Here is a 17,610-nt window from a genome sequence, read left to right as displayed (position 1 = left end):
GGTTGAAGCCTTTCTATCAACTCTCAAGAATTTTGGAAAAATTACATTACTTCGGTTCTGTTGCCGATTCAAACTTGAAAATAAATACAATGTGAAGAGGAACAAACATTTTGCATCCGTGATATGATAAATACACACATTTGGACTAAAGAAACAAATACCATTTGGTCCTAATAACCAGTCAATAAAGGCTTAAATTCATTAATGATAAATACCAAGAAACCTGTTCTATAAATTCCTGATTTTACAATATCTACAGATAGACTGATCAATTTCATAGACAGAAATTACAGAAGACCTGTATTATTTACACCCAAATAAGAAGCTAGAAAGCTGCACTCTCTGGTATCCATGGAAGTGCTGCAATTCCAGATTCAAGACCTGCAAACATTGGAAAAAGAAAAAAATTGGAAATTATATATGTTGGACATCTCCACAGGACCACAGCATTTATCAACCAATTTTTTAGCAATGACAAACCCGAATTTTATTCATACTCAACTCAACTCAACTAAGCCTTTGTCCCAAACTAGTTGGGGAAGGCTAATTGAGCAAAATCTCTCTCTCTCTCTCTCTCTCTCTCTCTCTCTCTCTTTTTAGAAAGGCAACCAGATTCATTAAAGAAAAAGAAAATTTACAGAAACAGAGAGAAGCCAAAAAAAAAAAAAAAAAATTACAATTGGGGACTGGCCATCAATGAGAGTCTCACATCTGCACCATCTTTAGCCAAGGTGTCCGCAATCTGATTTGCCACCCTCAATGTGATTAAAAGCAATGCTATCCTCCCTAACAATGTTTACCACCTTGTTGATAATGCGCCCCGACCTCCACAGTCCCTTAACCTTTTCCGCACCCCACCATACTGCATTTTGAGAGTTCCCATGCATCACTAAAGGACCATCAAACTTGGACCTAAAATATTTCAGCCCTGTGACCAAAGCCTTAACCTCGGCAATGTCGGTAATGCCGATAGGACCCAAAAATTCTTAGATTTTCAAAACACTGCTGTCCTTGAACACTCCTCCAATCCTGGCTGGTCTGGGGTTGGCATATTGGGTGTGGGGATCCGTGATGCGTCTTCTTTTTACCTTTGATGTCCTCAAGCACCTCCTTTCACTTCCTAAAGAGATCCGAGATGGAAACCCCTCTAAAGCTCCTATTCACAAGAGTCTAGTTCGCCAACTGAAAGTAAATCTCCCAAAGAAGTCTTCAAACATTTTTTTTTTAACTTAGAAGATATGCTGTTTTCTTTCCATCCATCTGGTCCACAAGACTGCGCAAGGGGATTGCATACCATATAAAAGTGTGCCTAGAGATAGTTTGGGCCTCCACCAACTCAATAATCAAAGATACGCTCCTCACAACCTTCTATCTGGTGGGTAATGAAGAAAAATGTATTCACCTGTCTCCTTCCGGTTATAATGAATGCACGTGTTTGCTAACCAGAAGCTCCACTTCTTAAGAATATCAAGAATATTGATCTTCCCAAGAATCTTCGTCCACACAATTAACATTGGATTAGGAGGGTGATGGATGACTTCCACATCCTCTTCCAACTTTGAAGCACCTTCTTTCAAAGGAAGATTTTACAAAAAATAAAAATCATTAGGTTTATCAACCCAAGCCCTACTATGTCCTCTCTGTATATTGAAGGATAAGCATCCTCCAAAAGACTCAGAAAATGCCGAACACTGGAGGACTCAAACTCCTTAAGGTTCCTAAATAATAACAACTCCAAACTACGCCCCTCCCATTCCTCTCAAAACATTTAGGGCCGTTTGGATATGCGGATTTTAGAATCTTGGATCTCCTCAAAATCGTAGATGAGAGACGAGAGAAGAAGGAGACCAGCCGTTGTTTTCTGGTTTCTCGCCCTTCTTTCTGTTCGTAAGAGAGTAGGAGATCATCCCATGTTTCCAGGTTTTAGAAATCTCAGGATGGGGAAGAGATTTCTAAAACATGGATTTCTTACTTAAAATCCAAGATTCTAAAGAGAAACGAAACGGCTGGTCTCCTTCTTCTCTGGTCTCCCATCCAGGATTTTGAGGAAATCCAAGATTCTAAAATCCGTGTATCCAAACGGTCCCTTAGACATTGGGATTTCCCAGACATTGCTCCTAGCAAGACTCCAAAGTCCAAACTACCCCCCTCCCAACCCTCTCAAAACATTTAGACATTGGAATTTCCCTGACATTGCTCCCAGCAAGACTCCAAAGTCCAAACTACCCTCCTCCCAATCCTCTCAAAACATTTATTAGACACTGGAATTTCCCTAATATTGACTCAGCAAGACTAAACAGGTCAGGGTAAGCATGGCATAATGGGACATCACCTGACAACAAATTTACCCAAAGCCGCACGCCCTCTCTAGTACAAAACCTAAACCTAATACCTAGGGGTGTAAACGGATTGAATTCGAAGCGGATATGCCTATATCCGAATTCGAATTTGATTATAGTATATACTATCCGAATTCGGATTCGAATTCGATGGATATTTAATATCTATTACCGAATTCGATTACGGTGGGTATAGTCCGAATTCGGATATTATCCGTAGCCATTTATCCGGTAAATTTGAATATTTGAATTCGAATTCAGTAACCAGATTCGTTTGTGATTATTATTTTTTGAGGATTTATTTGTTATTTCACTTATTTGATGATATTATTAATAATAAATATTAAAAATTATTTTAAAAATAATAAAACGAATCCGGATATCAAATTCAAATATGAATTCAGATATACGGATACGGATGCGGATATTTGGAATAAACGGATGAACTTCTCGGATTCAGATGTTAAACGGATTGGATGTACCATTTACCAGATCCGCATCCGCTAAGAGCCAGATATCTCATAAACGGATTCAGATAATATCTGCTTGAAACAGATTTGGATATTATTCACTTTAAACGGATTTGGATGCGGACTGTAATCGAATTTTGAATATCCATTTACACCCCTACTAATACATAACAAGAACTCCTTTCTAACTTGGCACATTAGTCGTACGATGCCTCTAATCTGGGTGCGATGCCAAGAAGCCTCGGAGAGATTCCAGGTTTATTCTTCCTCTTTATTCTTCTTTTCTTCGCCATCCTTCTTTTATTTATCCCCACAAACTTGCAACAACCATCACATTTACCAGCCCATCAATCAACAATCCGACCCAAACATTAAACCTTACCATACGAACTTCCTAGACAATAAAACCCTTACCCTTTAATCCAGATCCTTTCCCTTACCCGTTCCATAAATTCTATATACTTTTTCATAGGTCTGTTATAGATTATACAGATTTAGTGCTTTAACAACATGAAACCCCTGTCCAGATTCCATTAACATACCGACAGCGGAGCTATCTAATATGGATCCTCAAACCGAGCCTGCTAGGCCCACCAGCCTAGGCCCCAACTTAAAAGTCCAAAAGCATAGTGCAGTCCATGATTTTGGGGTATTTTGTGGGTCAAACCTGAATTTACTCACAGCTTTAAAAATAGAAAGCCATACATGGTTGGAAAGGTCTATGAGTCTACTTTCCAACGCAACAAATGGTTCGCAAATTGGAGTTCTATGGAGGGAGATATGGCCATTTTTCTAAGAGGTGTTCAAGCTGCCTGCACGATACGAATTTCAGCAGATTTGAGTTTCTTTTTGCCTGCTGTCCAACACATTCTACTAAATGTTTTTGGCTATAATTTAAGTTATTTTTGAAGTTCACTTTCTGCTAAATCAAGTCTCAAAGAACCCCATTAAGTTTAGTTATATAGCCTTATATGTTGGTGAAAGTATCTTTAGTTTTCCTCTCCCTTCTTTCTTGAAACTTGTGTTGTCATGCTAGGAAATGGTGTTCAAGCCTTTGGAAATGCACCTATGGCTGGAGGGTTGTTCCATAAAGAGAGGACTTTTGCTGAGAATTTGAATTAAGTTTAGCCTTTGGCTTTTGAAGGAGTTCTTGTCTATTTTGCTCTTATCCATTGGGTGGTGAGCTGTTTTATCCCAGTTTTTCACTTGTGTTTTCCTTCTCTCTTCTCCATTTGGTTGGTGTCAAATTTGGTATCAGTTTGGGTTTTCATGGCTGGTCGTCGTCGTGGCACACCAAACATCGATGAAGCCCCCGTTTGCGAACGAGCCCTGCATGAGGTTGAGATGGATGATTTGAGGAGACAAGTGCAACAACTCCAGAAGCGTTTAGAACGCTACGAATGTCTGGAACATAATGATTTGTATCATGATTCAGAGAAAGCTACAACTGACGAAGTGGAGGAGATTAACCCCTTTCATCACCCTCGTCATCAAGCTATCAATGAAGATGCTTCTCCATAACGTCGAGGTAGAAGGAACCATGATTTCCAGCGAGATTATGATGTCAAAGCTGATATTCAAGACTTTGAAGGGAAAACATAAAATGCACCCGAATGAGTTCATAGATTGGCTTAACACGGTTGAAAGGATCTTTGATTACAAGGATCTTTCGAACCATCGCAAGGTGAAGCTTGTTGCTATAAAGTTAAAGAAACATGTTTCTATTTGGTGGGCGGATGTCAAGAAACATCGCGCTCGTGAGGGAAAGACTCGAATTGAAACATGGGAAAAGATGAAAGAATTAAGGAGGAAATTTTTGCCGGAGAACTACCGTCAAGATGCTTTCCTTAACTTTCATGAATTCAAACAAAAGGAGCTGTCGGTGGAAGAACATAGAGTCGAATTTGATCATCTTATGTTGCGTTGTGATGTTTCTGAGCCGGAAGAAGAAACTAGAGCTCGCTATATTGGTGAGCTTCGTAAAGAAATTTACAATGTCATCCAACTTCAGCCATATTAGACTTATAATGATGTCTTCAAGCTAGCCATTAGGGTGGAGAGGCAACTTAAGGAATCACGTGGGAATAGCTCTCGCTCTTGAACAAAGAAGGCTTTGCTAATCGGGGAAGTGTCCCTTCTTCCAAGGCCCCACCGGCCAGCAAGGCACCCAATCCTAAACCTTTCCCAAGCAAGATGTAGCAGGTTCCAATCTTCCAAACACTTCTAATGCTAGTTCTCGACGATGTTTTAAGTGCCAAGGATTAGGGCACATCGCCTCCGATTGTCCCAACCGCAAAATTGTCCCTCTTGTCGAAGAGGAGATAGAAGAGGAGTCGGAAAAAGAATAAATTCCATTCAATGAAGTGTCAGAGGTAGAAGAAATCACCTATGGAGATCAAGGAGAGAGCTTAGTAATTCATCGAAGTCTAAGTGCAACCCATGTAGAAAAAGACAATCGGCTTCGGAATAATATTTTTCATACTAGATGCACCTCACATGGCAAAGTTTGTGATGTTATCATTGATGGAGGAAGCTGCGGGAATGTGGTGGCTACAAGAATGGTGAAAATATTGCATCTCAAAACAATGGAGCATCTCCGACCTTACAAACTTTCATGGCTTCGCAAGGAAAATGAGGTAAAGTTAATAAAAGATGTCTTGCTCAATTTACTTTAGGAAAAAATTAGTGTAGTGTGATGTTGCACCCATGATGGATGCTTGTCACTTGCTTCTTGGGCGTCCATGGCAATTTGATAGGAGGGTTATTCATGATAGGTTTAAGAACACATACTCCTTTGAGAAAGATGGGGTAAAAGTCATATTGGGTCTTTCCAAATTAGAGAGTACTCCTAAACCTGTTAAGGGAGAGGGAACCACTTTACTCTCTAAATCTGAATTTGATAAAGCCTTGGAGGGAGCTAATGAGGCTTATGCCCTTGTGGTGATTGAGGAAAATGAAGAAACAAAGGAGGTCCCCTCCGTAATGCAGCCCCTTCTTAAAGAATTTCATGATGTTATACCGGAAGAGATTCCCCTTGGTCTTCCACCAATGAGAGACATACAACATTATATTGATCTCATTCCCAGTGTCACTCTTCCTAACAAGGTAGCGTATAGAATGAATCCAAAAGGGCATGAAGAGCTACAAAGGCAAGTTGAATAGCTTATGGCTAAGGGCTTGTTAAGGGAAAGCATGAGTCCTTGTACTGTTCCCGCCCTTCTTGTACCAAAGAAGAATGGATCTTGGCGTATGTGCAAAAATAGTAGAGCGTTGAACAAGATAACAATCAAATACCGTTTTCCTATCCCATGCCTTGATGATCTTCTTGACCAACTGCATGGAGCCTCTACTTTCTCCAAGCTTGACCTTCAAAGTGGGTACCATCAAATCCGAATGAGACCGGGAGATGAATGGAAAACCGCATTCAAAACAAAAGATGGCCTATATGAATGGATGGTTATGCCTTTTGGGCTCTCTAATGCTCCTAGTAACTTCATGCATCTTATGAATCATATCTTTAAACCTTATGTTGGGAAGTTTGTTGTTGTTTATTTTGATGACATTTTAGTGTACAACAAAAGTAATGAGCAACACTTCAATCATCTTCAAGAAGTTTTCAAGACGCTAAGGGAGCAAAAGTTATATGCCAACTTGAAAAAGAATCATTTCTTCACAACTAGCCTTGTCTTTTTGGGCTTTGTTGTTTCTAGTGAAGATATGGAGATGGATCCATGTAAGGTTGAAACCATCTGATGATGGCCTACCCCAAAATCACTTCGTGATATTCGGAGTTTCCATGGTCTCGCTTCTTTTTACCGTCGTTTCATCAAAGGATTCAGCACCATCATTGCTCCTATTATCGAATGCTTGAAAGGAGGTACATTCAAGTGATCGGAATAAGCACAAAATAGCTTTGAACTCATTAAAAAAAGGATGACTGAGGCTCCTATCTGAAAGATCCCACATCGGAAAGGGAGGAAAAGTTACTGGGCTATATATGTGGATTTTCCCTCTCCCTGTGTAGACGCGTTTTCTGCAGAAAAGCAAAACCGGGGAGGGCTGCGGCCCAAAACCAGACAATATCTACACAGTGGGGCCGGGGCGTGACATAATGGTATCAGAGCGGGACCTCCCTCCAATACGGTGTGCCGGTGAGGATGCTGGGCCCTAAGGGGGGTGGATTGAAAGATCCCACATCGGAAAGGAAGGAAAAGTTACTGGGCTATATATGTGGATTTCCCCTCTCCCTATGTAGACGCGTTTTCAGCATCTCCAAGGGGCGGGCCCCGCGGGGTGGGTCGGGCACGGTTAGTGCTGCTGGAAAACAAAACCAGGGAGGGTGGATGACCCAGAACCGGACAATATCTACACAGTGGGGTCGGGGCATGACACTATCCTTACACTTCCAGATTTCAGCAAGGTATTTGTGGTTGATTGTGATACTTCAAACGTGGGTATCGGTGCGGTACTTAGCCAAGAAGGTAAGCCCATTGCATACTTTAGTGAGAAATTGAATGATAGCCGGAAAAAGTATCCTACCTATGATAAGGAATTCTATGCTACCGTTAGAGCCTTGGAACATTGGAGTCACTACCTCGTATCGAAAGAATTTATCCTCTTTTTGGATCATGGGGCATTGAAATATATAAATAGGCAGCACAAGCTCAACAGCAGGCATGCTAAATGGGTTGAATTTCTACAAGCCTACACCTTTCATATCAAACACAAGTTTGGAAACCAAGTGGCGAATACTTTAAGCCGGAGACATTCCTTTCTTTCCACTATGCAAGTGAAAGTCATAAGTTTTGAAGTTCTAAAAGAGCTCTACAAGAATGATCCATTCTTTGGCAACATTTGGAAGGAATGTTTGAAGGGTCCATTTCATCATTTTTTTTTGGAAGATGGCTTATCTCTTCAAAGGCAGCGGATTATGTTTTCTGAAAGGCTCTTTAAGGGAAGCTATTATCAAAGAAGCACATGGAAGAAGACTCGGTGGACACTTTGGTAGAGACAATAGCCTTGCTCTTGTAGAAGAAAATTTTTATTGGCCTCATATTGTTCGTGATGTTGCAAAGCATGTGGAGCTTTGTAGAACTTGACATGTTGCCAAAAGTCATTGCCAAAATACTGGTTTATACACTCCATAACCCGTTCCTACAACACCGTGGGAAGATGTGAGCCTAGACTCTGTGGTGGGATTGCCACGAACTCAAAGAAACAAAGATTTTGTCATGGTAGTTGTTGATTGGTTCTCAAAGATGACGCATTTTGTACCATGCAACACTAGTATTGATGCAACTCATGTGGCTAATCTTTATTTTCGGGAAATTGTTAGACTCCATGGTGTTCCATTGATATCTGATCGTGACTCAAAGTTTATGAGCCATTTTTGGCGCACCCTTTGGGGTTAAGCTTGGAACTATTCTTCAGTTTACCTCTTCTCATCACCCACAAACGGATGGACAAATAGAAGCAGTTTGTCCCAAAAAAAAAAATAGAAGCAGTCAATCGAAGTTTGGGAAACCTTTTGAGGAGTTTAGTGGGCAGCAACCTTCGCCTATGGGATTTTATCTTGGCTCAAGCCCAATTTGCTTACAACCGGTCTTCTAGCCAAACCACCGGAACTAGTCCTTTCGAAATAGTATATAGACATAATCCCAGTAGTCCATTGGACTTAGCCCCACTTCCCGCCACTCAACATTTCAGTGGAGATGCAGAGGACCACACCAAATACATAAAGAGGTTTCATGAGCAAGTTCGGGATCGCATCATCAAGCAAAATGAGAAGTACCGAAGAAATGCTAAGAAGCACAAGGAGCCGGCAGCATTCAAAGAAGGAGACTTGGTACGGATTTACTACCTACGAAAGGAGCGGTTTCCACCTAGACGTCATGGTAAACTTAAGCCCCGAGCAGATGGTCCTTTCAAAGTGCTTCAACGTATTGGTGAAAATACATACAAGATTGAGCTACCTGGAGAATATGGTGTTTCAACAACTTTTAATGTAGCGGATCTTTCTCCCTACCATGATGAAGAAAATGTGTATAACTTGAAGGCGAGTTTGTTTGCAGTGGAAGAGTTTGACATCGAAGCTATCTTAAAAGGATCCTCAAACCAAGCCCACTAGGCCCACCAACCTAGGCCCTAAACTTAAAAAGTCCAAAAACAGAGTGCAGTCCATGATTTTGGGGTATTTTGTGCGTCAAACCTGAATTTACTCAGCTTTAAAACTAGCAAGTCATACATGGTTGGAAAGGTCTATGAGTCTACTTTCCAATACAACAAACAGTTCGCAAATCGGAGTTCTATGGAGGGAGATATAGCCATTTTTATGAGAGGTGTTCAAGCTGCCTGCACCCTACGAATTTCAACAAATTTGAGTTTCTTTTTGCCTGTTGTCCAGCCCATTCTACTAGACCTGATGTGCAACAAACCACTTGAGCCCCCATAAGAGTGTTCTCGCTTCCCTTCATTTGAATCACATATGTCAGCTTGTCCTGAAAAGGAGAATATCACTCGCCCACTAGTCTCCGAAAAGGCCTCGAATCCCTGCTCTCCCCGGGTTGCCTTTAGAGCTATTGTCGAAGTTCAATATGACCAATCAGACAGGAGGCGGGTTCCATGTAGGCGCCACTGTTGATTTCTAGTGGGAGGGGCAGTGGCACAAGGATGCCTCTCTTAACTACAGATCCTCAAAATCGAATCCCCTCCCCCCTTCCCACGCAATACCTAACTCTGGACTCATACCACAACCGGGTTATACAAGTGGACCACCATGCACCTGACCTTTCCTGTTAGTGGGCTCCTACACTCACAATCTCACCATCCCTCCCTGTAAGTTTTCCTCAGTTATTATGTGTCATAATACCTCCTTTTCTTCACCAAACCTTCATAACCATTTCCCCAAGAGAGCTTCATTTTTTAGTTTGTGGTTACTAATTCCTCTTGTTTCTTTGCTTTGTACTGTTTCTATTTCATGAGGTGTTTAGTTCTTCTGTTGGCTTCTCTTCCCATAGAAAGTGTCATTGAAGATTCTCAATCCTCTTCACTACAGGTTGGCCAATGACGCTTTAATTATTATAATTCTTCCTTCTAAAGAAGATTTTGTTTGAGCTTCTCAATCCAAAAGAAGTATCTTGACTTTTGTCTGAATAGTTTTCTTTGTCAAAACTGCCAGTGTTCATGATTTGCCTACAACCATGTCTTTCTCAAGGATTGTTCTTCTTATTCTTCTTATTTTCCTGCGTTCAAGCCCTCTTCTTCCTCTTCTAGTCCTGCCTACAATCCTTTGTCGACTAGAGTCTGTAGAGGCGTAGGCCTATAAGTACCATGCAAGCAAACATAAACCTAACAGAGGGGCCTGAAACTACAGAGACTCTAACTTTGTACTGAATAGGGGATACTCGGTGAAGATTCCCACCTGTGAAATACTCCCAACGTCAACCAATGAGAAGGGCACTTCTACCAGCGCCCAACAACTCACTTAGGCATAAGAAGACTCATACTGGTCATAATATGGGGGTTATATTTCCACCCATATGATTAAATGTTCTCCCCCCCCCCAAAATTATCATTTCTTCCTTACAACCAGTTGGGGGCCTTGGGATGGCAATAGTTGCCCAACGATTCCCCCATCCCATTCCCCACAACAACAAAAAAGAAAAAGAAACATGCCTTTTCTTATAGCTATTTTCAATAGAACACAGGCTATGATCCGTCGACACAGACGGATTCATGTACCGAGTTTTGATAGGGATACGAGGTTCCGACATGAAAACCCTTAAAATTCTAGAAACAGGGACATGCTCGTACATACCGATACATATAAACTGAATAATTACAAACCATAATTTGTAACAAGATAAATGTGGTATTTTTTTATTTTTTATTTTTGAAATGGTATAAATGTGGTATTCATTACATAAAAAACAAAGAAATCTTAAGATTAAGATACTACAACTCTAAAACAAACATGGGGTAATTAGATAACAGTGCATTCATCATTCAACAGTATAAGATATAATTACAGACTTCTCCTCATCTTCTCTTTGAAATCCCATGACATTCACAATTTCTCTAGTTCTCTTCAGACTTCAACAGGCATAGGGAAACAGAGACCAACAGGCATGCAATGAATATAATATTGGAAGAAGAGTTTGTTTAGGATTTTAAGGTTAGAGGGAGCTAACAACAAATATTAACCAAAGAACAATAAAAGAGGAGTTAAAACAATATTTAATAATATACTTGAAAGCTAAATAATTCACACTTGAGATGGTACAAAAACATGTGGTATGCCAACATTCAGTCAACACTTCTAGAAGTTCGTCGACAGATACTGAAAGGTGTATTGACATGTGTGTAAGTGTCAGACACATGTCGACATGCATGTCAATAGTAAAATTCAGAGTGACGGGTAAATCATAGCCACGGTGTTCTTTCCAAATACCCCATGCTAGCTTGAAACCATGGTTTTAAATTTCGGCCAAAATACCGAAATTTCATATTTCCGCCGGGACCGACACCGAAATTTTAAGATTTACACTGAAATTTCAAAAAGGTTGTGGCCGAAACCGACATTTAAAACCTTGCTTGAAACAGATTTGCTTCTAAACCTTCAACTGGATGTAAATAATAATAGAAAAGGAGACTTACTGGATGGCATGTATTCTGGTATGCTGATGTATGTGGGGCAAGAGCTTGTTGAATCAAGCACATCATCTCGAGTAATAGAGCCACTTACGCAATCCCGAGGCTGAACAATCATGACAATTTCGACAAGCTTGAGTTCTGATAATCTATAAATTCAGTTTTAGGTAAATAAAATATAGCACAACAGACTGTGATGACAAGGACAAGAAGTTTGATAGTAGGGATTTCTAATGAACGAAATCCTAACCTTGAAATCTTTATAGAAGCATATATGAAGTTCTTCAATGGCACCACGCGAACAAACCAATAACGGTGAGGCCCCCATGGCTTTCTCTACAGTAGCAACAATGCCCGCTAATGGATATTTTTCGGAGTTAGTAGGTTGGTACCCAGCATCAATCAGAACTTTCTGGTAGCAAATGCAAGTTCGAAGTGAGTGTTGATAAGCCTTTTACTAAAATCATACAAAATGCTAAGCAAAATCACTCGAATTATGCATGTAAATCTTCAACATTATGGTATCATTAGGAGCGAGCTAGTGCTAATGGTTTTTTTTTTTTTTTTGAATGGCAAATGAGAATGCATTAAAATGAAAGAAACCGAGGGGGTCCCAGAAACTACAGCAGTGAGAAGGAAACCTTCTCCCAAAAAAGAAAGAAGATTACAGAGAAAAAAAAAGACTAGGGAGGAAGAAAATTGAATAATTCAATTCTTTCCCTTAGAACTCCCTCTCGAGCAAGTTTTCAGCCTCTCCATTCGCTGACCGCCTAATGTGGTTGAATGAGATAGAAGAAGATCTAATTCTATCCTGTATCTCATCAAAAAATGCATCGAATCTCCACGGTGCATTATGAGGGCCTCTAAGCCACCTAATGACATTTAGAGAATCCCCTTCAACCACCACCTTATTTAGATCTTCATTCTGTAGCATCTTAATCCCGTGGTGAATGGCACTTACTTCCAGCTCATTAGCATTTTCCACCCCTATTGGACCACTAAATGCCCATATCACTACCCATTCTTCATTTCTTAATAATCCTCCAATACCAAAGGGCCCTGGGTTCCCCATACTCGAACCATCAAAATTAAATTTAAGAGTCCCTTGAGTAGGGGGGACCACGCTTGAATGAATGACTTTGGGTTCATTGTTAGATGCAGAACTTATCTCTTTCTACCCATGCCACATATCATGAGCTAGTGCTTATGTTATAACCAAGTATGCAAAAGTTTCAGAGAAGTATATGTCCAGATTACTCAAATACTAACCGTGACATTATATTTAAAATAGAGGTTAAGGACTGTTGAAAAGTAGCTGTACTCATCCTTGATTACTGGAAAGGAACAGGTTCCATGCTTTTCTGCGAGCAACAGTGCAAAAAAAAAAAAAAAAAAACAACTCATGGCCTGATATAGAAAAGTAAACTACACAAAAAAGGTATAAGATTTTTGCCTGATATAGAAAAGTAAACTCCAAAAAAAAGGTATAAGATTTTTTTTTGAATGGTAGAAAAAAGTACAAGATTGTTGAAATAAATGCAGAAACATTCCAACGTATTTTTGTTGTTTAATTTCTTATTCACTAAATATACAGAATACTTATTGGTTTTAATTGAAGATAACATACACCCAAATTTCGGAAAGTAGAGATAAACATGAATTGGATTTGGCAACAAGCCATAAGTATCTATAAATGAAAAGAATCTGAATCAAATTCAATATCAGATGATACATGCTTCGAAGGCACATTTTGTGAAATTCTAATTAGTAACTAAGAGCTAATCAGATGATACATGCTTCGAAGGCACATTTTTGTGGAATTCTAATTAGTAACTAAGAGCTAATTACTGGATGCTATAATGACAGTTTTGGCCAAAATCTGGTTCGATGAAAATTGTTAGAAGAGGAATAAGAAAACAAGAAAGCTATAGGGAAAGAAGGAGAAGAAGGGAGTGATGTAGCGCTATACGTGGTAGAACTGAACTATGCTCTCACAGGAAACAGATAGTGTTGTAATCTGACACATTGAAGTGGTTTCTACGTCAGGGAGAGAGATCTAGATTGCTTGAACGTCATGCTTAGATAACTGGGCTTGCGCTAAGACATGGGAATACCAGAAATACAAGAAAAGTGTTTTTATGAGTTCCGTTGAAGAAAAGAGTGTCAAAAGAAAAAACAAAAATACCCCCCCCTTCCCTTCTCTCTTTCCAATTGATGAAAAGCTAAATTTTGAGTGGGGACAAAAAAAAACATAATAGGATTCCTTTTCCATTAACTGGGCCAATATCAGAAAAAGAAAAAAAAATCAGTGACTCTAAAACCAAATTCAACTTTATAATAACCTAGCAGATGCAATTCCAGCAGCAGCCCATAAAATTGCAAGATTTTTGAATTCAGTGTCAGGATCCTTGAAAAGCTTATAGATAGATAGATATACAGATATATTGTATGATGAGAATTGGTGCACAAGTAATCTAAAACATCTGTAAGTTTTCTGATCTCTCCGTTTGGATTGCACGATTTTTCTGGAAAGGTCTGGAAAGGAAAAACGTTTCTAAAATTTCCTACTTTTTTTACCCATAAAGAAAGCTAACTTGAACCAACCCTATTCAATTTTAACTTAGCGGAACCTTCAAATTATGATAATATCCCTCTAAGTTAACCATAATCATCTCATTACCCTCTAAACTGTGGAAAGAAAAAAATTTCCTAAGAAAAATTTTTGGTCAGAAATGTTTTTCTCGCAATCCAAACGGGACCTAAATAAATATCAGCATGATAAAAACCATAAGATAAGTTAGGTGAGCCATAAAGATTTAGGACATTTTATTTAAAGTAAGGAAGAAAGAGAAAACAAATCCATATTGTGCCATTCCACCATGTAAGGAAGTTAAGGTAGAGATGGATACCCCACTGCCCATGTATATCCACCAAAACATGCACAATAACAACACAAGAAGAGAATGCTGTCAGGGTTGTATAAAAATTTTGACTATCAAGTTGGAAAACAATATAACTCCACAATTGACAATCACCTCATGCGCCCAAAACAGTCCTTTCCCACCATGGCAGACTGATGAAGATGAACAACTTAAGGAAGGCCAGTACCTTTCGAGCATTCCAATCAGTGATGTAATCTACAAGAGAACATAAGCAGACATGATAAAGACAGAAGCACATTGGTTGCATCGAAATAATATTCGGTTGCAAAAAACTATTTTAGTGAATGTAGCACCTTCTTTATATCAAAATAAGACCGGCTGCAGCATGATGGCCAGGTTCCATCATTGTAATCGGGCCAAAGACCATCTGATAAAATGTTTATAAAATGAAACCAGATGGACACCAAACTACATTAAGACTGATGAAATGGAAACCAGTTGAAGTGCGAGATTTATTCCAACTTCCAAGTCACTTCTACACATATAGAAGACTTTATTTGAAATAACATTCAATTTACCAGACAACATGCCAGGTTTACAAAAAGGATCGATCTTCTCAACAACGATTGTGATAGAGCATCGACTTTGTGAAACAACAAATTACTCCAAAAGCTTACGCTGTTGGAGACGGCGTTATTTAATCTTTTATGCTTTAACACTCTGCCTCACATGTGGCCCCTCTTTTTAGGGTTGGCCTACACATGGCACATGTGGCCCCTCTATTTATGCTGGCCATTACATGTGGATTTTTTTAATATCAAGGAGTTTTGAACCCAAGACATTTGCTCCTTTGCTCTGATACCATGTGAAACAACCAATTACTCCAAAAGCTTAAGCTGTTGGAGACCTCATTATTTAGTCTCGTATACTTTAACAGACTTCAAGGGGCTAAATGCACCGAAAAATCTAGGATATGCAGAGCATTATACTTACGGATTGTAAACTCAGTTGGGGCAAGAGAGCTGCAAAAGTACACAAAAATAGAACCCCAGATAAGTTCTCCTTCTGAGACAATGTAAGATGCATCAACACCATAGTCAAGAAGCATGACAAGAGATATGCAGCACAAATTACATTTCCAAACAGATTGGGCTATCCATAAACGATACCCACTTTATGTTGTCTCCACTTAATATAATTTCAGTTAGGTTTATGGGACTCAACCAAGTAGTGGCAATAAAACCAAACCCAGAACTCATGGAAACAGGTACCCAAATTTACAAAATAACATTCCATCAATAAAAAGTGCTCCAAAGATTTTGTGGTTAAGCCACAGCAGGTAAATGGGGGGAGAATGAGCAGATAATTAATCGTAAAACCTTGTAAAAAATTAAACCCAAATAGCAGAAATGATTCAATCAGCCAAAATAAGAAATTACAAGAAGACAGAGTCTAAATTACTGAGTTAAGTGAAAATATATTTGAAAAACCATAATGCAATAAAGGATAAGCAAATGTCAATGGAACTAGAACATTGGGAAACAAAAATCAACAATCCAACAATTTCAGCTAAAAGCAAAAATATGGAAATCAGTACATAAATAAATTGAGAATATAACTCTAGGCCCCTGCACAAGAATGATATAAGTATATAACAAACCAAAATATCAAATTTTAAGTTTCATCACAACATAAAATAATCATAAAATCAAGGAATTAGAAAGAAGGATTAAAGGTAGCAAACAAAACTAAAACAACCCATATCATAAAATCAAGAAAAAAAGTATAAATTAGAGATTAAAAAGAAAAAGAAAAAGACCTTCGGCAACAGGCATTGGAGGAGCAGCAATGGTGGGTCCTCTGACAGAAGGTACCTGGCCATTGTAGAGCTAATACGAAGTAATCAAATTCCTTGTGTTCTTTTCCGAGATTCAGAGAGAAAGAAAAGGAAAATGAAAGAAAAGAAAATAAGAAGACGGAAAATATGGCTCTTGTTATGGGAGAAGAAGCCATTTCTCCAATGGGTTTTAGTTTCCTTTGTTTTTGCTTCTTTTTCTCAGCAAGGAGAAAGAAAACAAAAACATAGAGAAGGGTATATTGGTCATATTTTAGATAGAGTCAGCCAGGTTTAGATGGAAATTACAAAAGCACCCTCTTCGGAGAGAATATGCCTAGGATCTACGAATGGGCCATGTGCTTGTTTGCCACGTAGATGAAAGTGGCGCCCACGAGGCGACCATGAAAGCTTTCAGGTATATCTTGACACCATCGGCATAGTGGGCCCACACATCTGAATAATCCGGACTGTCAATCTAGTATGGCCCATTTTAGATCCATGGGTTGTTCAAAATATTTGTATCACGTTAATACTTATATTTCATTCAACGGTTGGGTCACCTCAAAATGAAGCGTGCCCACCACAGTGTAGTGGGTCCCACCTTCAATTAATCGAAACATCAGATTTGATGGCAATATCCTACGGCCCAAAAATCACACCAATCCAACCCAATCCGAAGATTTTTCACCCTAACTGAAGTTCGTAGCATTACATGCTTTTGAGTTTTTTTTTTTTTTTTTTGACCTTTTTTAAAACAAGGGGTAATGGATGGCAACTTTTGATATCTCTTGCATGTCTGTTCTTTGAATGGTTAGGATTAAGGGTATTTTAAACTTTTCACTTAGATTGCTCTCAGCCTAATCAAAACTCAATCAATGGCTAGGTTGTGTTGGCTGGGTTACGGCTCACTTTTTAAAATATCACAATAAAATTGCAATATTTTGACAAAATGAAAACAATGAAATAATTTCTAGAGGAGAAAAGTATGGAATGTGGGCCGATGTTTAGGGAAAATACATATTGCAGGCACCTTTTAAAACAAGAACAAAAAACGGGCTAATCTTCAAAATCGGGTTGAAAAAAGACCCTGATACCCTTCTGACATCAACAGAAACGTCATTCAACTTCATTTTTCATTACTGGCGTGTTTCACGAGGTTCTTTTGGTTCGTTTGGTATTTGAACTTACAGAAGTCACAGAACCTTGGGTTCGTTTCTATCACCTTGGGTTCGTTTTTCTATCTTGGCCGTCGGAAATACCTAGAGACGGATGGATGCCTAACACGTGTTGAAAAACTTTTTGGAATGCTAGCGGCTCTATACATAGCCGGTTTGGTTTGGATTGAAATCTTTCTGTGAACCCAGAGTCCTTGGGTTCCTTTAAATCTTGATCGTTGCCAATATGAATAGACGGTAAGATCCACGACACGTGGA

General features: G+C 39.2%; 1 protein-coding gene across 1 annotated transcript; it reads right to left on the bottom strand.

Annotated features, from left to right (window-relative positions):
- Positions 1–174: 174 nt before the first annotated feature.
- On the bottom strand, positions 175–16,414 carry LOC143861955 (ribonuclease 2-like). The gene is made up of 9 exons (XM_077372934.1): positions 16,160–16,414; positions 15,334–15,362; positions 14,694–14,767; positions 14,494–14,595; positions 14,368–14,371; positions 12,728–12,819; positions 11,709–11,870; positions 11,465–11,564; positions 175–381 (listed from the first exon to the last, which is right to left on the bottom strand). Exons 1-9 carry the CDS (start codon positions 16,351–16,353, stop codon positions 326–328), a joined length of 813 nt encoding a protein of 270 aa, XP_077229049.1. The 5' UTR covers positions 16,354–16,414; the 3' UTR covers positions 175–325.
- Positions 16,415–17,610: the final 1,196 nt, after the last annotated feature.

The sequence above is a fragment of the Tasmannia lanceolata genome, unplaced genomic scaffold (genome assembly GCF_043159265.1).
Source record: "Tasmannia lanceolata isolate RefF3 unplaced genomic scaffold, GAP_Taslan_0.1 ptg000037l, whole genome shotgun sequence".
In the NCBI taxonomy this organism is placed as follows: Eukaryota; Viridiplantae; Streptophyta; class Magnoliopsida; order Canellales; family Winteraceae; genus Tasmannia; species Tasmannia lanceolata.
This window is presented reverse-complemented; position numbering and strand designations above follow the sequence as displayed.

Coding starts and splice junctions, on each gene's coding strand:
- LOC143861955 (XM_077372934.1), bottom strand. CDS start 16,353: ATGGCTTCTTCTCCCATAACAAGAGCCATATTTTCCGTCTTCTTATTT. Junction 14,596..14,693: donor CTTATTTTGATATAAAGAAG/GTGCTACATTCA, acceptor GTTCTCTTGTAG/ATTACATCACTGATTGGAAT. Junction 382..11,464: donor ACCAGAATACATGCCATCCA/GTAAGTCTCCTT, acceptor CAATGTTTGCAG/GTCTTGAATCTGGAATTGCA.